At 35.7% G+C, this 24,071-nt stretch overlaps 1 protein-coding gene across 1 annotated transcript in view; it reads left to right on the top strand.

Annotated features, from left to right (window-relative positions):
* Nucleotides 1–24,071, top strand: part of SPATA17 (spermatogenesis associated 17) — a 229,289-nt gene that overhangs the window by 80,402 nt on the left and 124,816 nt on the right. The window contains exon 6 of the mRNA XM_033195162.1: nt 14,445–14,568. Within this exon, the coding sequence (XP_033051053.1) occupies nt 14,445–14,568 (124 nt within the window). The remainder of the gene's footprint in view (nt 1–14,444; nt 14,569–24,071) is intronic.

A 24,071-nucleotide genomic window follows, 5' to 3' on the forward strand; every position in this document is an offset into this window, starting at 1 on the left:
TTAAAGCCTTAAAAAAAAAAAAAAAAAACTATTGGCCAGGTGCAGTGGCTCACGCCTGTAATCCCAGCACTTTGGGAGGCTGAGGCAGGTGGATCACCAGAGGTCAGGAGTTAGAGACCAGCCTGACCGACATGGACAAACCCCGTCTCTACTGAAAATACAAAGTTAGCCGGTATGATGGTGTGTGCCTATAATCCCAGCTACTCCGGAGGTTGAGGCAGGAGAACCGCTTGAATGCGGGAGTCGGAGGTTGCCGTGAGCAGAGATCGCGCCATTGTACTCCGTTGTGGGCAACAAGAGCAAAACTCCGTCTCAAAATAATAATAATAATAATAATAATAACAAAAAATTGTTATACATGGCTTCTCTCTTAATTAAAACTATTTTATTTTGGCCCTTCATTATAGCATTCTGTCACTGAGATATGGAAGTTTTATCTCTATTTTGAAGATCACTGATATTAATATATAATTGACAATTTCCCTACTCATTACAGTTCTTGATGCACGGTGTTCATTAAAAAAAGATTGTATATTGTAAATGTATGATTGCATAAGTTTTTGAAAACGGGTTATGTATTATTTTTTAGTACATAAATCTTCAATAATGAAGTTATCTAATATAAATTTGGAGGAATATTTCAATAGTCAAAGAGTCTGATTCCCTTGAAAGGTATAATATTCTTTTACATATTTTTCCTTTCATGTTGTATAGTAGTGGATAATTAAGCAAACATTTTCAGTAATATTCTGGCATTATCTAAAATGCCAATTCACACATTTTATGGTCTCAAAGTCTGAGTAATAAGGATGAAAAGGCAAGGACAGAGTCTCAGTAGACCTCAGCATGAATTTCACCTACACCAATGAATAGTTTCGTATCCTTAGTCAAGTTATTTACTGTCTCTGCACCTCACTTTTTCCATCTGCAAAAATATGTCATGAAGTTGTTTAAATGTTAATACATTTAGTTACTTGAACTTTTTGTGAGCTTTGTTTTGGGTTGACTAGTTGCCTGGAGTACCTTTTAAAATCATCTTAACATTTTGATTATTAGTACCAAATCATTTACAAAGTGCCTGTATTGGAAGGCTATCTAATACTGTCTTGGATTTTGTAAATTCAACTTATAAGAAATAAAAGAACAGTACTGGAAGCACACTAGATGTTAAATTTTTAAAACTTATTTAGTTACAACAGAGGTAATGGAAGAAATAATATTATGAAATAAAATATATTCTGATAAAACAATAGGAAATACTATTTTAATCATATAGAGCTAATGTCATTCAAACACATTAAAATTGCTAACATATTTTGAGCACTTATGGTATACCAAGCATGGTGCTAAGCCCTTTATTATCTCATTCAATTTTCACAACAAATTTGTAAAATAGAAATCACCTGTTTTTAATTGGTATACAAATATTAGTATAGATATTTGATAAAGAATGAATAGTTATCTCAATGTAAGGTTAAGCATAAAATAAAAACAAAGAGCTATTTCATAGTTGATTATTTGCTTAAAATTAAGTGAAATCAGAGTCAATATTAAGATTAATTTTTTTGTGTTTTCTTTGATAAAACTCATTCGTTTTCTTTTTGAAATATAGTTCATTTTAAAGCTATCCCATAGGACGATTTTTGTTAAACTAATGATTTTAAAGAGTGGCATGTTTTCAGTTTTTGATATATGAAAGATATTTGAATCATTAAAAAAATGGCTGTTTTGTAGGTTCATTAAGTACATAGGTAAACTGTCAGATTTACCCTATTGGGCTGTCCCTAAGTGGGCTGTCATGTTATTTCATTTATTTTTATTATTCAAACTCAAATTAGCTTTGCAGTTTCACAATTTATCTATTGTGAATCTGAACAGTTAAGTAGGATAGAAGAAAAGGTGCAGTTCCATTAAGCTCTAACATATCATTGGCTGTCAGGTAAGCCTTGTTATGCTGTCCATCCTCATTTAACTATCCCACAAGATCTCTTAATGAAGTTAAGCCCCAAGTTCACTCCAATAATTCTGTGGCAAGAGTTTGTGCATTGTAACAATTCATCACTTGTCAGGAAGGCACTTTTAGTTTATACATTTAATAAGGGCATCCTCTAGCTTGGTTAATTAGAACTGAACAGTTTGCATATTTACTAAATGCGGAGTGTCATTGCCACCACGGCCTATTGCCTACATGAATTATTTCTCTATCTGCAATAAACAGCTGGGTAATTATTACTGCCATAATCAGATAAATTCCCTCTGTAAGGCTTTTCTTACATGGCAATTCTTTGAACTCATCCAAAGCTGAACAAAATTTATGAACTCCAGCATCAAGGCCACTTTTTCATAGTATGGTGTCCCTGTTCCCTATTTCAAGGACATGAGTAGAGCACCATAGATATTGTGTAAATAAGGAGAACAAATATGATTACCACGAGATAACATTTCAGTAAACCTCATTTTAAAAACGTAATATTACTATCTCAGCCAAGTAAATGATAGCAGTTTAGCTTTATCTAATTGTATGCTGATGACAGGTTCTTTTATAGTAAGGTCTATCCCAAAGAGGTAAAGAAAACAACATTTTAGTTTTCAAGAAACAAATTAGTCTGTAATGTTAACTATAAGTGTAACTTTTTTTCTGTAGAATCATTTTATATATCAAGATACAATAATTATAGTAATTAATTTGGTAGAAATTACGTAATAACACAATCCAGGGTGTCCAACATAAAATGTAGAATGTATTCTTTGCTTTAAAAACAGTCTGCCATTTATTCATAATTACTAGTTAATGGCGTAATCCATGTAATCACTTTAAAATAGGGAATGATATTAACCATTTAATCACAGTCTTTTCACATACTATATTTTAACAAGAATGTACTACTTTTTACAATTTGGTATTTCAAAATATTTAAGAGCAAAATATACGGAAAGGAAAAAAATGCTTCAGTCCCTAGAAGGAATTAACAAAAGGAAAAGCTTATTATGTGGGTGTTTCAATTTAACTCTTTCCACAATGAATTTCAAGCAGTTTACAAAGGACATAGGGACCACAGTAAAGGAAAATACAGATATGATAATGCTAATGGTATAATTGATCAGGGAAGATGATTAGCTAAGTATGTCCCATTAACAAAATGGAGAAACATTACTGCATATGCCAAGAAACAGTTTTTTCTAGCACTGATCCTGAAAGAAATTTTACATGAATCCTCAGTAGCAGACACTAAATAATGTAATGAATGATGTCTTCAGTAAGGTGATCTTTTTTTTTTTTTTTTTTTGAGATGGAGTCTCACTCTGTCACCAAGGCTATAGTGCAGTGGTGTGATCTCAGCTCACTGCAACCTCTGCCTCCCGGGTTCCAGCAATTTTCCTGCCTCATCCTCTGAGTACCTGGGATTACAGTGACACACCACCATGCCCGGCTTATTTTTGTATTTTTAGTAGAGACAGGGTTTCACCATGTTGGCCAGGCTGATCTCGAACTCCAGACCTCAAGTCATCCACACACCTTGGCCTCGCAAGTGCTGGGATTACAGATGTGAGCCACCATGCCTAGCCAAGTTTTTTATTTTTTATTTTTTTCCTCAAATACAAAAAAGCAGTCTGAATTTCAAATCCTTCTTTTTTGTAGTGATCTTTTGAGGAAAAAAGATCCCTGGGGAATGTACTAAAATGTTACTCATTTGAAAGTAAAGGACTAAAATAGTATTAGTCCATAGACTTAGCCTTACGGTTGTCCAGCTTTGAGGAATGGATGGACTTGGAAGTTCTTATCTCTCACTTTTCTTACCTGATTTTTTGATAGACAACAAAAGAAAAGTTCCTTTTTAAAAAAAATTCTGTGATAAGGATTGAGAATGCTATTTTTCATATTGCTGATTTTGAGTAGATTTATCTCAGATGCAGATGCGTAATATATTAATAATATGTAAACTTTTTAATCCTATTTGGAGATATGTTTACATTATTTTCATCTTATTTTATCTCTTTGAAGCATAAAGTCACCATATTTATTTTATCTCTTTGAAGCATAAAGGCACCATAAACCACTTTCTTCTCTTCTCTTATAACTTAATTCTTTGCTACCACTTTCTCTTGGTTTCTTTTCTCCATTTCTAATGGTTTCTTCTCCGCATTCCTTGTGTACTCTATTTGACCTTAAATATTAGTGTAGTATTCCCTCCTTGATGCATTTACGTTTTCATTCTACACTCTACGGGTGATCACTGTCACTTCTGTGACTTCTGCTAGAACTTGTATGATTTATAACTCCAAGTATTCTTCCACCCAGACCTCTATCTTGATTGTTTTAACCATCTATTCAAATGCTTGCTATCATTGCCACTTGGACATCCCACCGACATCTCAAGCTAAGCATGTTTAGATAAAATTATTTCCCTAAACTTCTTCCTCTTTCTATGGTAAATCGAACCATTCTTCATTTAGGCACCCAAGCCAGAAACATGAGATTTTCATTCTAAAAATTCTTTTCTCTATTGGTGGCTGAGCCTTATCAATTCTTTTCCTAGCTCTCCTCTTCAGTCACCTCCCTACTGCTGCCTTACTGATCTTTCTGAAATATAAATCTGATCACCATAATCTGTTTATTTCCTTCCTTTTAATTGTTCCATAGTAAAAAATGACCTAGAGGTTCTAGAAACATGTGAAATATAAACACTGGGATTGCATTTTAGAGTATATTCTTAGCATAAGAATTAAGCAAACCCAAAATAAATACTTGAATCATATTCTTTAACAGTTTCAATACTAAAAAACATGAATCTTTGGAGAAGAATGTTAACATGTATTTTAGTTATAATATTAGCATAGAATGGGAATTCATAAAACATATGTATACCTAAATAAACAAATTGTATGATAAATAGGAAATTATGTAGTGTTAATCTACTACAAAAACAGCAAATTGATAAAGAATCATGTATTTTTTAATCACTTTTTTATTACTCCTTTGTAATGCTTTACAGCTTTTCCCATTTCCTTTCCTTCTAAATCTATCCTTTTCCCCTCTTGGAGTTGACAATGAAAAGAATGGCGAAAGAAAATTACTCCAATTTATTTCTCTCTCTCTCTCTCTCTCTCTCCCCCACCCATGACCACTATTTTGTAACAGTTTCTTATCCAACAATAAATGGGATGGTATTCCCTGTGGCATTCATATGAAAATGATTTCTAAGATCAGCTGTAAAAGAATTGTTCAATAAATAGTTTCCCAAAACTCATTAGATAATTTCTGAAACTACATGTAGCATACTGCTTTAAAATATGTTGACATCATTCTATGGTATGTTATTATTGCTTTATGTTAGCATCAAGATTAGTTGAGGATGTCTCTTGTCTGTGTTGACTGGATTGCATGCAAAAGCAGCAGCAATTATTTTTGCTTTAAAGTGAGGTTAACACATTTTAAACGAGAGACAATGTGTGATGTTTGACTAAAAACAAAATAAACAAGATCATGAAACTCTTTTTATAGGAAATGGGAACTGTAGCTACCTCAATTCTGAACTCTACCCAAAACATAAATGTAGTGGGTTGATCCTCCTCCTCTACAGCTGAATCACTGTGAAGATGGGCAATGGAGAGAATATGATATGCCTTCATCTGTCTTTATGCAGGAAAGCCCCCATGCTGTGCCTCAAAGTCACAATCTGTAAAGTCATTTTATTTCACAAAGACGAACAGAGACCTTGTTAATAATATCTGCCCCTTACCAACCTTAGTAGAATGTTGTGAGACTGAATTAATGTCTGAAAGCATTTGGAGCCCTGAAAATAATGTACTGTATAAATACATTTTATTATTATTGCTATTATTGTACTTATGTCATTCTCAATTATTTGACATCATACATATTATATAAAATTTTACTTCCTTTTAGAGCAACTCTCTAGATGATAAAAAATAAAATAATTTTACAGTGAAATATGTGCATATTTTTAGAAAGAATACTATACAAAAATTCTTTTCAACCAAGTTGATTCAAAAAGTCAGAAGAAGAAAAAAAATTATTTTCATGAATGATCTTTGAATGGAGTCTTATTGCTTTTTATAATCATGCTAAGCAGGTAAATGAAATAATAGAGCAATTGGACAATCCATTTGTATGATCAGACTAAAGTCATGGTATTGTAATTTTATAACGTTGGCCATTATCATCTTTTTTACTCTTTTCATTCTCAAAATGTCTTGTCTATAGAGAATACATTTGCCAGCATTACCCTTAGAGAGCCCACTTAGGTGTGGCCAGGAAACCTTTCTTCTCAAAAGTGCATTTCTGTCCTTTGCTGTTGATGGTCAAAGCCTACCAAAGAGAGCAAGAGTTTCTATGAATGATCCAGCCTTATTTCAACACCACTCCTCCCTATCCCTGCTCTATTTAGTGAAAACTTGCTCATGGTTCAGTTCCCAACTCCAATACCATCACCTCCATGAAACCTTTTCTGATCCCTCTAATCAGAAGTTATCTCCCTGAACTTAAGCACTACGTATATATTTCTTTCACAGACTTATTTTCTACAGTCTGATAAATTATCAACTATTTTGTTTGCAACCTACTTGAATGCAAGTACTACTCTTTAAACATCTTTGTTTCTCTAAATATCTTAAACATGTTTGTGAATATCTGCCTGAATAAACAAATGAGTGTTAATTCTCTACATGGTATTAACTCTTAAAGTAGCTTAGATATTTTTGAAGAGAAACTCTTCTATACTGCAACAAAGGATTTTGTAACTAAACATTTTTTTTTTTTTTTACTAGAGGACCTTTCTAAATGTTTCTAAAATGTTAAAGTTTCAACTCTATGTTTCAGAGTAAGGTGTGAAACAGGTGCAACCTGAGTGCTTGAGTTAATGACTATGTGCTACAGAATATTTCATTTTAAACATATTTTCCCTTTGTGAAGGGCTGCCCTAATGGAATTTGCAACACCTGTCAACCAGATGCAGGGAGTAGGTAACCAGTAGCAAAATAAGGTAGATGAAATAAGTGGTTTAAGTTGTTTGACTGACTTAAATTTTGTTTCTAATGGGAATATTTTAGGTATCTTAATTACTTCCAGATAATCTATTCCAACGTTTTTATCACTCACAAAATATTTTTAGATGTCAAACAGAATTCTAGCATGTAAATGACTTTTTTATGGTTAGTATTTTTATTGTATTTTAGACTCAGCATTCTCTTTTTTCTTTTATGGCTTATTTCGTTAAATTAATGTGAACATATTCAGAGCAGACAATTGTTAGAGATGAAATGTAAATACATTCAATAAATTTAACTAAAATACTTTTATAATATACCACAGCAGACTAATGCCATTTGACTATTTTGATTTTTTTGAGACAGGGTCTTACTATATTGCTCAGGCTTGTCTTGAGTTCCTGGGTGCAAGTGAAACTCCTGCCTCAGCCTCCTGAATAGCTAGTATTACACGTATGTGCTACCACACCCATGAGTATTTTTATTTTGAAGGCATCTTACAACAGGATCACACACTGACTTTACTTGCCATGAAAACAGAATAAGAACAGTACAGAATTGTTTAAATCCATTTCCTTAGAATTTTATTTTTTCTTAAAGGTGGTGCAGATGATGGCATTCTGTTTTATTTGAGAAATCTATGTAGCATTATTTATTAGCAGTTGCGTCTGCATCTTTTAGGAATTTGTGCTTTTAAAACAGTCTTGGTAGAATTCTTTATTTCTTTGTCAAAATTATGATTTTTATGGAATTATTGTGAAGTACATTTTGTGTCTTCTTTGCAATATTTCATAGACTGTCTCAGGGTTCCACCTCCAGAATGTTTAAGCCAATCTGGGGTGGGGTCTGAGAAAGTGCATTTTTATTAGTTCCAAGGTGAAGTTGATGCTGCTGGTCCAGGGACCACACTTTGAGAACCACTGTCCTAGGCAAAGAGCTGGAGTTCTGGTTCTACCCCCACTTCCCAACAGGGGACTTTCACAATGTAGTTTCTTCTCTCTCCTTATTAAACCATCAGGAGTGATGAAATGTACTAGTCGACTGAGAAATAGTGAAAGAGAATGCTGGCACCAAATTCATACTAGGTATTATGCCAAGTGTTTTGGGAAGTGCACATCAATAAATAAACAGTATTCTTGACCTTCAGGACCTGTCTTAGTCAGTTTGGGCTGCTGTAGCAGAATTCCAGAGAGTGGCTAAACAAGAGAAATTTGTTTCTCACAGTTCTGGAAACTGGAAAATCCAAGACAGGTGCCAACATATCCATCTGGTAAGGGCACTCTTCTTCGTTTGCAGACAGTCGTCTTCATCTTCTCCTTGTGTCCTCACAGAGGGAGAGCGTCTTTCTCATGTCTGTTTTTAATCCCATGGCACTAATCCCATTGAATGGGGGCTCCACCTCCATAATTGAATTACCTCCCAAAGTCCTACCTCCAAATGCCATCACATTTAGGATTTAGGCTTCAACATGTGAATTTGGGGGGACTCTAATATTGAGCCTATAGCAGGGCCTTAGCATTCAGGAGGGTGAGTTGGCAAATCATGCATGCATACCTACAACTGTAATGTATTGCAGAAGGTAATGGACATATGAAAGAGAAATAAAGGATTCATAATCAGTGAGATTATGACAGTGGGAACAACTAAAATTTAGTTTTTGTTGAGGGGATCTATGAAGCCTTCTTAGAGGAAAGGATGGAGATTTTGTGTTTTTGTTCTTGACTTAAAAAAAGAGAATATAAAAATTTAAAGATTCTGTTTTTAGTATTATACTTTGAAATGGGCAAGAAAAGCAAAAAGAATATGTGTCCATCTTATTAATAATTTTCATTATGGTGAATAAAGCATTTAATGAGTATACTGAGCAAATATTGAACTGTATGTAATTGAGTCATTTATATATATGTTATATATCATACATATTTTTATATATTAATATATTTATTAGCATTATGAGTTTGGATATTTTATCTTATATCACTTGTGGAAATAATATAATTTTGAGCAGAGTGCTCTTGTTCCTCAAAAATATTTTATAGAAATATATTATTTTTCTCCTTTGGTATAGACATTAGACAAAATCAAGAAACAGTTTAAAAAGAAAAAAATGTAACAAGGAAAACAAAATCTGCAATGCAAGAAAACATGAATTATTACATGATAGGAAGTAATCGTTACCATTCATTTGGTCTCGGGATTGAGCAGGATTACATACTTGTTTTTGCAGTCACTTCTCTGTAGTTCCCATCATCATTCATATACATAAACCTACACACTTACATGGAGACAGTAGTCTTTTAAAAATGTTTACTTATTCATTCAAATGGACATGGGCAACATAGACATAGTCTTTATTTTTTACAGAGTTTGCAGTCTAGTAGGGAAGACATATATTAAACAAACAAATATATCCATAAATGTATGATTATACATTTTATTAAGTTATATGGTAGAAAAACAAAATTACGGTGTTTATGAGTGAAAAGAACAGTGAAAGGAGAATTCAGATTGCTGTAAAGGAAATCCGAGGCAGAAAATACAATTTAAGTGAAGATCTTGAGGTAGAAATAAATGGTTTGCTAGGAAATGAAATACAGCCATTGTGACTGAAGCATAGTGATTCTGGGAGAGAGTGATATGAAGTGAGAAGGAGAGGGAAGCAGGGGTCAATGCTGAAAGGTCTTGTAGGTTTGTATTGTGTGTTAGTTGTATTGTGCCAAATAGCTTTTAAGCATCTTTTCAGCTTCAGTCTCTTTTTATACATTAATGTTGTACATTAGAATTATTTACTTGCTCAAAAAATAGCAATACCAGCTCAATGAGGGTTAGAAAAAAGAGGTCATAGATGGAAGTTTCATAGATGGAAACATCACTGAGACAGTGATTTGTTGCATGAGATTTATTGGGGAGCAACATCTTTAAGAGAAGGGAGGAGGAAGGTTGAGGGAGAAGTTGAATTGCATCATGAGGTCTCAGCTCTGGGATCTGGATGGCCCTTTATATTGGTCCCAAACCGAGACAAAGGCTCTGGGCCTATGTACTCTGTCAATTCCCAGTCATTGATTGAATCCAGGCTGGGGGCAGTATAACAAAATCTACCTGGGGCAGGGCAACTGATTTTCTCCAGTGAGATATAGTTATGAACAGTCAGCAGCCAGCACTCCTGGCAGTTGGAACTTTGGGTTTGGGTCTGTAGGTAGGAATGAGACATGATGAGCTCCTGCAATCCTGGCCACTGCTTCACAAAGAACCCCATAGTGATGTGATATAGCACAGCAGACATGCTTGTTGTCTTTTTTTTTTTTTTGAGATGGAATCCTGCCCTGTCACCCAGGCTGGAGTGCAGTGGTGCGATCTCGGCTCACTGCAACCTCCGCCTCCCGGATTCAAGCAATTCTCCTGCCTCAGCCTCCTGAGTAGCTGGGATTATAGGTGCCCACCACCACACCCGGATAATTTTTTGTATTTTTAGTAGAGACATGATTTCGCTATGTTGGCCAGGATGATCTCGAACTCGTGACCTCAGGTGATCTGCCCACCTTGGCCTCCCAAAGTGCTGGTATTATAGGTGTGAGCCACTGCACCCGGCCATGCTTGCTGTCTTTAGCCATACAGGTTATCTTCAGTTTTGCAAGGAGAAACCATCCCTCAGATAAGCAGGTGGAGAACAGGGAAAGGAGAAATTTATTTGCATAGTCTTTTCTGTCTCCTATTTTCCACTTGTCAGCGTTTACCCCATGACCCATGCATCTTAGGAAGCCATATTCTATGCTCTGCATTGTGGGATTTCATTCATAAAATACACTCTCCTCAGGAGAGAGAAAGGAGGAGACAACCAAGGGAATTAGAGAAAGCATATCCAGTTGAGTAGGTAAAGCATGTAGCCTAGTACTTGGCTCATAGTAAATGTTCAATAAATAGCTAACACTTACATACCACCTTACTGTGTACCAGCCAATATTTTGAGCACTTTACATTGATTAACTTATCTCACTCTCACAATAATTTAATGGAAAAGATACTAATACTAATATATTTACATTTTACAAATGAGGATATTGCAGCTCAGAGGGTAAACAGCTAGTAAGGAGCATAACAGAGCTGTTATAACCAGGTGCCATTTCAGAGTCTATGCTCTTGGCCAGGTGCGGTGGCTCAGGCCTGTAATCCCAACACTTTGGGAAGCCAAGACAGGTGGATTGCCTGAGGTCAGGAGTGGCCAACATGACAAAACACCATCTCTATGAAAAATACAAAAATTAGCTTGGCGCGGTGGCACATGCCTGTAATCCCACCTACTTCGGAGATTGAGGCAGGAGAATTACTTGAACCAAGGAGGCAGAGGTTGCAGTGAGCTGAGATTGTGCCACTGCACTCCAGCCTGAGTGACAGAGCAAGACTCCAAAAAAACAAAACAAAACAAAAACAGAGTCTATGCTCTTAATCACTCCACTATATTGTGTCTATTATTATTGCTATCATTATTAGAATATGTAAATACTTTATTATCCCTATAAATATCATTAGCAAAATACATTCAAATATGTAAAGCTTTTCAAGAGTTTCAGTAATTTTTATCTTTATTTTAAAACTATATCAGAAAATGTTTTATAGATTTGAAAACAAGGCAGGAAGTCTTGGAACTTATTCAAATTTCTTTGTATGGTAGAAGACAGGATTATAAGATAAAAGAAAATATGCTTGGCTAATTCAATAAAAATATATTTGGCATAATATTTCTTGTGTCAGGAAGATGACAGCCTGGTCTGGAGTTAGAAAAATCTGCAAACACAGAGGTTCTAATTCCATTTCTGCCATTAACTTATTTGTTAATCACAGTAGGTCATTTAATCTCTTTATGTGTTTCTATATTTGCAAAATAGAGTAATTAGTAAAAGCTATACTATATATATCAGAGGATTTTTTTTTTTCTTTCGGGATAGAAATGAGAAAATACATCTGAAATGTAAAAACAGAAAAACAATCTATTTAAATATCTTAGAAGTACTGCATTTTAAAAACCTCCACATTAAAAATATAGGTAATTTTTATAATTTTATAGGGAATCCTAGTTAGAATGGTCTCCATCCTTTTATTTTTAATGAGATCATAATTTTTATTGCATCCTGCACACTGAGCAATATCTTCACCCTGCTGATATAACAAAAATTTATATATCAAGAATAATTTATTTAGCAATTCCTACTTCATCATTCAACAAAGAATGTTTGACAAAAATATTACTGCCTTGTTCAGTACATCCACACACTCTCAAATATTACAAGAAATCAATTTGGAACCTAAGAATTGATTTTTTTCAATAATTGGATGAATTTATTAAATTAACTACTTTTGTGTTTTGAGATTACACCAGATGAGTGTTTTTAGTGTTTCCTACGTGTTTTCTTTTTACGCTGGAAAGTAACATTCTTTTGCATTATCTCACAGGTTTAGTTCGCTGTGCCATGCCACTCTATACATACTGTTTTTATTTTATATTTCCATATTCTGAAGATGAACTGTTTTTACTACTTAAAATAACTTACACTTTTGATTTTGTATCCAAGTTCTGTGTACATCTTTGTACCTTACCCGTTCATATATGTTTTCAATTATATTAGGCATTTCTTCTTATATAAGACCTTTTCATATTTATTAAATTATTTATAGAGCACAAACTTCCCTATAGATTTTGTATTTTTATGATTGCTTAGAAAATTACTGTACTTACATTTAGAGTAATATAAAATTAGATACATGCATTTCTGAGTAATTATCTTTACAGTGGTAGTTCTCTGGTTAATTTTTATTTTTTTCATAATAACAATAGTAAAGATTAAAATAAATAATGTATTCACTTTTTAATGTAACGTGTGATTGTTATTTTTCCTAGCAAAAATTCTCATTTATTCATATGTTACTGCCTTGAAATTTGTACTTTAAGGACAAAGAAAGGTCACCAATCCCTCTAACTCCTAGTTCTTTGTCAAAAATGGACACAGTTAATGAGGTTTGTTTGGTACAGAACAAATTCTCAGACACAGATAGAGATCCTTTCAATGGAAACAAATTTGTTTGGCTTTACCAGGTTACTTAGCGATTAATAATAGCCTTGAGATGCAGGTCAGAGAGGTCATTGTACCAGCTTGCCAACACAATCTAAACCTGCAGCTAGCCTGGCTCTGTGGGCGCAGAAGCCCCCAAAATACTATGCATAAAGTAAAACAGGCTATTTTCTGACTCCTTTTTTCATATTAATAAGCAATTTTCAAGAGAAGGGTGGCAAAATGGGGGCCATGCCACTCCAAGTAATTCATTTATTTTGCAATTTAATCTTATGTTGAAAAAAATTGCTCTGCTGCAATAGCATAGCTTGGTGATTTTTAAACGTCAGTGTGTTTCATAAGTAACCTTGTGTGAAGTATTGTATTGGTAGCCTTTAACAGAAAATTGCAACAAAAATATTTCTAGACATTGAAGTAGAAAGGAGAATCTCTTTTATTTTTTGAATTTTTTCCTCTACTTTCCTCAAATATCTTTGAGAAAAATGCTCAATTTATTTAAAACGTTACTTACAGAACTAGACACTAAGTTACATACCTACTTTAAAAAAAAAGTATAGTACAATTTCAAAACATTATTTTAACACAAAAAGTTAAGTTGTCCTTGAAAATAAAGGATTTATTTTTCTCCATATTTGATATCATAATCTGTTTAGCAGGTGTTTTCATATAGTATACTTAAAAGTTTTTTTGTTTATATTTCTTAGATAAACATAAATAATAAAAAGTTTCATTATTTTAATAGAATTTATTATGCTTAGAAAAGACTTGCACTTTCTCACCTAATTTAGCTTTTATTCGAATTATCTACATAATTGGACAAAATGTCAGCCTTTGAAGTGCAAGATAATATTTGTAATCTTATTGGTATTGTTTGAACTGTCAACTGAAGTAAACCTACAATAAATTAAGTGTATGTATAAAACCTGTCACATTTTTTAAATTAGGCCATTAGTTAGTATGCAAAATAAATGATTAGAGATTTGAAAATACAAATCTAAAATGTAAGAGAAAACGGTAGCTCAGATGCTTTCTTGGGAGATTTAAGTATGTCCAAAAAAGTTCATCTTAAAGCAAAAAACCCTGATATTTTAGTAAGACACTTACTTTGCATTTGATATGAGTATTTTCTCAGCTTTGAATTAATTATAATATACTCATTTGATCTCAAAAACTTAATCACCGAAAAATCACATAAATGCTTTCTAAATTTTGCAAAGAGTCTTGTAGAAAATGCAGGTGAGATAGATTGCACCACTGATTTGGATGGATATGGATGATTGTTGCCCCTCAAAAAAAAGGATTTATCGTCAGTGAAAGAATTAAAATGTGAACACATAGTATCATAAATAACTGCAAATGGTTTTGATGCAGGAAGGCACTGGAGGAGTTTGCAGAAATGAAAGAAAGAGAAGAGAAGAAAGCTAACCTCGAAAGGGAAGAGAAGAAAAGAGATTACCAAGCCCGAAAGATGCATTACCTCCTCAGCACAAAGCAGGTTGGTCTACCTGTCCCTGACAGCTCCTGTAAGCCACTTGGGCCCCTAGCCTGACAGAGATAAACTAGCAGGCTGAATGGGACATGACTTGTTGAAAAGATATCACAAAGACACTACTTCGAGTTCAATTTCGTGCTTCTGTGTAGGTGCGCACAGGCACCATGACTCGTCTGTGACAGCGGCTTCATAGAGGCAGCCGCTGCCATGCTGGCAGAAAGGTCCAAGTCAGCAGTGTGATCTGCCACGGTGATAACACAACACGAAGGGCATAACCTCGCTTTCAAAACTCATTCTGAATGGCTTATTGTTGTGTTGTGAATTGATCAAGAACTAACAAGTTATTAGGCTGAAGTGGCTTTCATGTTTTCTCTTTTAATTGAGCTAATGTTGAGATTAAAACCATTTTTTGACCCTTTCTAAATTTTGATGGAAGTTTTCAAGTAAAGCTTTTAACAAAATTGCTTCAGCAATTACATCTTCTTATAGAAATATAAGCATGAAATTTGGAATACTTAGACATTTATTTTACAATGCTTGCTAAAATGTCAATACTTTGGATTTTGTCCTGGTTACTAGGAAAGAATACATGGCATGTGGAATAGTCTCAAAAAGAAATACAGTTCTAAAAAAGCATGAATTTGGGGGTTGAGATGTGTTTTGTTACTAGGGAGCTAGTCAGGAAACTAGTAATTTCTGGGTTTCTATTTTTTCTCATAGACTTTCAAGTCCTATGTTGTAGTTTTGGCCAGTCACATAATCGAATGTCTCCAGGCAGGGGCAAGTCAAGTCCCAGTGGTGAAGGGTGAGCCCCAAGGATGAATGTCATCCTTAGAGGCATCCAAATTTAAAAAATATATTAAATCCTGGGCTGGCCATGTACATTTGGAACATAGACCTAGCCTCTGCTTGGTAGTCAAAATATCAATACTTTTTAATCATGGTGACTATCTTCATATTTACTTGGATTTGTGTAGCTGAGTTATCTTCACGTGACAGGTAAGGAAACAAACTCAGAGGTGTTACGTGGCTGAGTTAGAGATACAAAGCTAGTAGAAATAGACATGGCACTCGGCACTCTAAGGTCACTGGACTTCAAATACTTAGGCAATAATTTAAAGATCCTTTTAAAAACTGAAAGTCGAAATATTTTAACTTTTCATTAAAATCTATAGTAGTAACAGTTTTAGTTGTATATTTGAAGTGTTACATTTTTATATAGAATTTCAAATAAAAAAATTCCTTTTCGCAGCAATTTTTTAACCTCGGTTATTAGTAATTTCAACTTTCATTAAACTAAGAGTACTATTAATACCCTTATTTCTTTAAATCTGATATTTTATTTTTTACAATACACTTGTTAATCATAGTAACTCTGAACATCTTTATACTCTGAATCTTTCTTAATATGAGTTCTAGTTGTGCTAAGTATACTTATGATGGGTATTGTAATACAGAAAGCATTTTTTTTTTTTTTTTTTTTTGAGGCGGAGTCTCACTCTGTCGCCCGGACTGGAGTGCAGTGGCCAGATCTCAGCTCACTGCAAGCTCCGCCTCCTGGGTTTCCGCCATTCTCCTGCCTCAGCCTCCCAAGTAGCTGGGACTACAGGCGCCCGCCACCTCGCCCGGCTAGTTTTTGTATTTTTAGTAGAGACGGGGTTTCACCGTATTAGCCAGGATGGTCTCGATCTCCTGACCTCGTGATCCGCCCGTCTCGGCCTCCCAAAGTGCTGGGATTACAGGCTTGAGCCACCGCGCCCGGCCCAGAAAGCATTTTTTTAAATAGTGAAATCATTTTTATTTTAAGAGGGAGCGAAAAAGAGTCTCACCCTGTTGCCCAGGCTGCAGTACAGTGGCGTGAGCTTGGCTCACTACAACCTACGCCTCCTGGATTCAAGCAATTCTCCTGCCTCAGCCTCCAGAGTAGCTGAGATTACAGGCACCCGCCACCACGCCAGGCTAATTTTTGTCTTTTAATAGAGATGGGGTTTCACCATGTTGGTCAGGCTGTTCTTGATCTCCTGACCTCAAATGATCCCCCCACCTCGGCCTCCCAAAGTGCTGGGATTAAAGGCGTGACCCACCACACCTGGCCTAAAATAGTGAAATTGTATTTAACTGAACATTTGTTAATTCTGTTTTATTCAAGGTTGTTGAGATACTGAGTATCTAGTGAAATGATTTAGAAAGTCCATGAAGACTCAGTTTTTTTTTTTAACTAATAAAAATAATCTGACAGCAAATATCTATGGAGTGCTTATCATGTGCCAAACAGTATTGTAGAGACTTTCTATGCATTATTTCTTTAACTAATTTCATTTCATTTCATTTTTTAAATTAAGCACCTGGTTTGACAAAGAATTTTCACAAACCTGACTAAAACACTTGAATCATAGACCTTAATGGATTTTCAGATATTACCGTTGTGTTTTAAGTATATTTGTATTAACAAATACAAGCTGTCAATGTGTTTTTCTCCTTCTTTATACCATATAGGCTACTGATAATATCAATGTGTGTAAACTTTACTTTAGTGATCCCTAGTCTCCAAAACTCCTTGGCATCCAATAAAATAATTGTTTTTGAGGCACTATGGCAAGGTTGAAAGAACCCAAGTATTGTCATCAGACAGGGCTGGGTTGACATCCCAGCTCTCCCACTAAGGGTAATATATTAGGAGATCACCTTCAGTTTTCTGAGCCTTTTCCTTGCTCTGCATTGGTGGGATAATGAAATCCACCTTGGAAGAATGTTATAAGGATTAAATGTCATGTATTTAAAACAGTGCCAGACCCTTAGAGGGCATTCAGTAAATGGTAGCAATCATATTGTTAGAATTTAACCACAGGTAAACCTAATGTTTTCTTCTTTAATTATCTTCCATTAATCTTACCAATTGGAAGCATTCATTTTCTCAATTCTTTTCTTGGCTTTCCTTTAGTTATTAAAAAAAAATTAGTTAGAAATGTCTATACTGGTGTCCCCCACCTCCATTTGACACTTGACTTCACAAACCTGAGGACATTACAGGTGAAACTGTATTCTCAAATCGCTTCCCTTGGAGAGAAATATTACAAAAATAACAGGGATTTTCATTTGGACCTGGACAGTTGGTAAACTTCATCATAGTGATCTTAATATTTGATCACAGGTAACTAGAGATGAAAAGACAACCCTTTGAACCTATAGAGCCACTTTTGTTTCCAAGACACACTTTTTGTGTGTGTGGTGGTAAAATAGAATAGCAGTGTCATCTTAGTCTCATCTGTTCATTTTGTTCAAGGGGTTAGTTGTACTGACAGAATGATACTGGAAAGTTCATATGTTCTATTCCTTATATGCCAACAGATTTGCTTTACTTAGCTTTTAATCAGTATTTTTTCATCATGATATAAAAAAGTTGAACTTTAAAACATACTACAAGTCACAACTATTAATACAAACTGTCTCCATCTAAACAAAAGCATGCAACACTAAGATTTAATAAATACAATAAACATGAATCTTAACTTAAATTCACCAGTTAATCACTTCCAATAATATTTTTGAGTACCTGCCATCTAATAGTAGTGTGCTAGGACTTTAGTATATATAAATATATACTATTTAATCTTTAACCGCAAAAAGCGCTAAGCCTAATTTCAGTCTAATGTCAATTTTTTTGTAGATGGAAATTGCCAACTTTTCACTACTCCTTATATAGGCGATCTCACTGAAATTAATAACCATTTACACTTCTGATTTTGCTGATGTGCTATTTTATTTTAATAAAAAAATAACATAACCTTCCTTCCTGAGCCTAAGGAAGATTCAGAGAATAAAAGACACATATTTCCATCTGAGTGTTGTTAGTAATTTTTACAGCATGTCTGGACTATTGGGGAGAAATTAAGCTGCAGATTTTAAAATATTCCTTACTTAGCTGTTTACAAATTAATTTCATTGTTTGTTTTAAGATTTTGATTTCAAATTATATTTATAGACCTTTAAGTACAAATAAAAGCCAAATAAGAATTAATAATATTTATTTTAAAAGATTTGTATCAATTTTAACGTTCAGTGCCTGCAGATATTTGAAAATTCTCCAAGTAAATATTCAAGTTTGTATAATTTTATAAAAAGTATATCAGGATAGGAAAAGCTTTATTGATCTGCTTAAAAGGAATAAATCTAATAGCATTTTTGGCAAAGAGGGGGACATTATATTGATGATTTATATTGGTGATTGGTGATTAGGAATGATGTTAGTATGGTTTATAGAATAGTAATTTTTACATTACATTTTTATTGTTCTAATAGCTTACTTTAGATGAGTAGAAATAAAACACTAATTTTGACAGTGCTTCATAGAAGATAATTTTGTAAGTCAAAATTGTATTTGTGAATTCAGATATAGATGGTGTAAGATTGGCCGGGCGCGGTGGCTCAAGCCTGTAATCCCAGCACTTTGGGAGGCCGAGACGGGTGGATCACGAGGTCAGGAGATCGAAACCATCCTGGCTAACACAGTGAAACCCCGTCTCTACTAAAAAATACAAAAAACTAGCCGGACGAGGTGGTGGGCACCTGTAGTCCCAGCTACTCGGGAGGCTGAGGCAGGAGAATGGCGTGAACCCGGGAGGCGGAGTTTGCAGTGAGCCGAGATCCGGCCACTGCACTCCAGCCTGGGCGACAGAGTGAGACTCCGCCTCAAAAAAAAAAAAAAGATGGTGTAAGATTATGAGTTTTTTAATATATTAGTAACTTTAGGATGATTATGCTGATATACTCATATGCTGATTGCAAAGTTTTAAAGTCAAGTTTAAGCTTTATATTTAGTACAAATTCAATGTATACCTTAAAATATTTCCAAAAGCTATTACTAATTTTTGATGGTATTAATTATCGCATCTTTATTCAAGCAAATATGTTAGCGCTAATAGAAATTACACAAGTAAATAACTAATATTGCAATGAGTGAATTAATAGACCCCTCAGGGTTTTATTAATTAAAAGGTTCGAGTCATATTAAAACACCTTTTGTATATGTTTATTTCAATCAGAAAGCTGAATATGGTAACTTATTTGCATAAATAATCAATCACCATTTACTAGTAGTAATAAGGTTAATTTGTTGCTACAGACATAATAGGATTAGTCAATTATATTTCCCAGAAAATACTATTTGGTATGCACCCCATCACCTGTAAAACAGGATTGGGTTTAGCACCCTTATTAAATGAACATATCAAAAATCTTTGTCCCTGTAAAAGTTTTATGAAAGGAAGGCTAATTTTGGTTGATTTGGATGAAGTAAAATGCAAATATTGTGTCCATTTGTAAATTTAATTTATCTTTCTCTAAAGATTGGTTACTTAATAAAGTTATTTATTTTGATTCAGCAACTAGTCAAACTAAATCTAACACATATAAGACATATTTCCTTTGAAGAAAATCTCATTTGCAGATTTGTTTATTCCAAATAAACTGACATTCATTCCCCTGCCCTTGTCCTTAGGTAATAAATTATGTTGTCTGCTCCACCTACTGGTGGATATATGCAAAGGCTTATTGTTGGATTTAGTAAAAGATGCCTGTAAAATATTGCCAGAATTTTTGAGAGTCTTCTTGGAGATTAGAAAAATTACAGACAAATGTAAAATTCAAGATCCAAATTATAAAAGGTTAGTTTGGAAATATTAGTTATTACGTAGAATTATACACGGTAATAGTTATCTTATTAGTGAAAATGTTACCCTGTTTTTCATTTTAATGTGATAATAAAAAAGGTAAATAAACATAAAATATACATATAACTCAGTATAATTATGTCTATTTTATTTTAGAGTGGCATTTAAGAGTTTACACATATTGAAATTAAAACCAAAGTAGAAACAAATTTACTTCAATTAAAATTGTTACATGTATATAATGGAAATAATTTTCATGTCATAATTTATATGATAGATTTTTGATATTTTTCCTCACTCCCCACTAAAGTAGTGAAAATATTACTGAAATAACTATTTTATTTATTATTTTAAAAAGACCCTATACTGTGTTTAATACTGATAAAATTTTACTTTGAATTATATTTTTGAGGAAGCCAAAATGGTTTCAGCTACTTTTTTCCCAAATGATATTAAATCATATTTGTATAGAGACTGTCTTAATTTTAAAAATTAAACTTGGCCAGGCGCAGTGGCTCACACCTGTAATTCCAGCATTTTGGGAGGCCAAGGCGGGTGGATCCCGAGGTCAGGAGATCGAGACCATCCTGGCTAACACGGTGAAACCCCGTCTCTACCAAAAATACAAAAAATTAGCCAGGCTTGGTGGCAGGCGCCTGTGGTCCCAGCTACTCGGGAGACTGAGGCAGGGGAATGGCGTGAACCTGGGAGGCGGAGCTTGCAGTGAGCTGAGATAGCGCCACTGCACTCCAGCCTGGGTGACAGAGCGAGCCTCCATCTCAAAATAATAATAATATAATAATAATAATAATAATAATAATAATAAATAGATAAACTTGACATACCCATAATTAATTGGTAGTCTGTTGATATGAAAAACAGTTTTATAAGACAAATCCTTTTTTAAAAACCTATTTTAATTTCCAGGATGCAAATCTTATAAGGTGAAAAATATTTAAATTAGGAAAATTTTGACCAGATGTGGTGGCTCACGCCTGTAATCCTAGCACTTCGGGAGGCCAAGGATGGCAGATCACTTGAGGTCAGGAGTTCGAAACCAGCCTGGCCAATGTGGTGAAACCCCATATCTATTGAAAATACAAAAAAAATAGTTGGATGTGGTGGCAGACGCCTGTAATCCCATCTACTGGGAGGCTGAGGCAGGAGAATCGCTTGAACCCGGGAGGCAGAGGTTGCAGTGAGCTGAGATCCCACCACTGCACTCCAGCCTGGGTGAAAGAGCAAGACTCTGACTCAAAAAAAAAAAAAAAAAAGGGGGGGCGGAGCAAGATGGCCGAATAGGAACAGCTCCAGTCTCCAACTCCCAGCGCGAGTAACACAGAAGACCGGTGATTTCTGCATTTTCAACTGAGGTACTGGGGTCATCTCTCTAGGGAGTGCCGGACAATCGGTGCTGGTCAGCTGCTGCAGCCTGACCAGCGTGAGCTGAAGCAGGGCGAGGCATCGCCTCACCTGGAGGCGCAAGGGGGAAGGAAATCCGTTTTCCTAGCCAGGGGAACTGAGACACATAACACCTGGAAAATCGCGTAACTCCCACCCCAATACTGCGCTTTAAGGAAACAGGCACACCAGGAGAATATATCCCACACCTGGCCGGGAGGGTCCCACGCCCACGGAGCCTCCCTCACTGCTAACACAGCCGTCTGCGGCGATCTATCCGCAAGGGAGCAGCCAGGCTGGGGGAGGGGCGCCCGCCATTGCTGAGGCTTAAGTAGGTAAACAAAGCCGCTGGGAAGCTCGAACTGGGTGGAGCTCACAGCAGCTCAAGGAAACCTGCCTATCTCTGTAGACTCCACCTCTGGGGACAGCCCACAGCTGAGGTCCAATAGGGAAAGCAGCGGGGGCGGTGCAGAGGCGAACGACTCTGTCTGACAGCTTTGGGGAGAGCCGTGGATCTCCCAACGCGGAGGTTGAGATCCGAGAACGGACAGACTGCCTGCTCAGGTGGGTCCCTGACCCCTGAGTAGCCTAGCTGGGAGACATCCCCCACTAGGGGCAGTCTGACACCCCACACCTCACAGGGTGGAGTCATCCCTGAGAGGAAACTTCCAAAGGAAGAATCAGACAGGTACACTCGCTGCTCAGCAATATTCTATCTTTGGCAACCTCTGCTGCTGATACTCAGGCAAACAGGGTCTGGAGTGGACCTCAAGCAATCTCCAACAGACCAACAGACAGTCCTTCTGACTGTCAGACGGAAAACTATCAAACAGGAAGGACACCTATACCAAAACCCCATCAGTACGTCACCATCATCAAAGACCAGAGACAGATAAAACCACAAAGATGGGGAAAAAGCAGGGCAGAAAAGCTGGAAATTCAAAAAATAAGAGCGCATCTCCCCCTGCAAAGGAGCGCAGCCCATCGCCAGCAACGGATCAAAGCTGGTCAGAGAATGACTTTGACGAGATGAGAGAAGAAGGCTTCAGTCCATCAAACTTCTCAGAGCTAAAGGAGGAATTACGTACCCAGCGCAAAGAAACTAAAAATCTTGAAAAAAAAGTGGAAGAATTGACAGCTAGACTAATTAATGCAGAGAAGATCATAAACGAAATGACAGAGATGAAAACCATGACACGAGAAATACGTGACAAATGCACAAGCTTCAGTAACCGACTCGATCAACTGGAAGAAAGAGTATCAGCGATTGAGGATCAAATGAATGAAATGAAGCGAGAAGAGAAACCAAAAGAAAAAAGAAGAAAAAGAAATGAACAAAGCCTGCAAGAAGTATGGGATTATGTAAAAAGACCAAATCTACGTCTGATTGGGGTGCCTGAAAGTGAGGGGGAAAATGGAACCAAGTTGGAAAACACTCTTCAGGATATCATCCAGGAGAACTTCCCCAACCTAGTAGGGCAGGCCAACATTCAAATTCAGGAAATACAGAGAACGCCACAAAGATACTCCTCCAGAAGAGCAACTCCAAGACACATAATTGCCAGATTCACCAAAGTTGAAATGAAGGAAAAAATCTTAAGGGCAGCCAGAGAGAAAGGTCGGGTTACCCACAAAGGGAAGCCCATCAGACTAACAGCAGATCTCTCGGCAGAAACTCTACAAGCCAGAAGAGAGTGGGGGCCAATATTCAACGTTCTTAAAGAAAAGAATTTTCAACCCAGAATTTCATATCCAGCCAAACTAAGTTTCATCAGTGAAGGAGAAATAAAATCCTTTACAGATAAGCAAATGCTTAGAGATTTTGTCACCACCAGGCCTGCCTTACAAGAGACCCTGAAGGAAGCCCTAAACATGGAAAGGAACAACCGGTACCAGCCATTGCAAAAACATGCCAAAATGTAAAGACCATCGAGGCTAGGAAGAAACTGCATCAACTAATGAGCAAAATAACCAGTTAATATCATAATGACAGGATCAAGTTCACACATAACAATATTAACCTTAAATGTAAATGGACTAAATGCTCCAATTAAAAGACACAGACTGGCAAACTGGATAAAGAGTCAAGACCCATCAGTCTGCTGTATTCAGGAGACCCATCTCACATGCAGAGACATACATAGGCTCAAAATAAAGGGATGGAGAAAGATCTACCAAGCAAATGGAGAACAAAAAAAAGCAGGGGTTGCAATCCTAGTCTCTGATAAAACAGACTTTAAACCATCAAAGATCAAAAGAGACAAAGAAGGCCATTACATAATGGTAAAGGGATCAATTCAACAGGAAGAGCTAACTCTCCTAAATATATATGCACCCAATACAGGAGCACCCAGATTCATAAAGCAAGTCCTTAGAGACCTACAAAGAGACTTAGACTCCCATACAATAATAATGGGAGATTTCAACACTCCACTG

The sequence above is a fragment of the Trachypithecus francoisi genome, unplaced genomic scaffold (genome assembly GCF_009764315.1).
Source record: "Trachypithecus francoisi isolate TF-2019V2 unplaced genomic scaffold, Tfra_2.0 Lachesis_group5, whole genome shotgun sequence".
Classification (NCBI taxonomy): Eukaryota; Metazoa; Chordata; class Mammalia; order Primates; family Cercopithecidae; genus Trachypithecus; species Trachypithecus francoisi.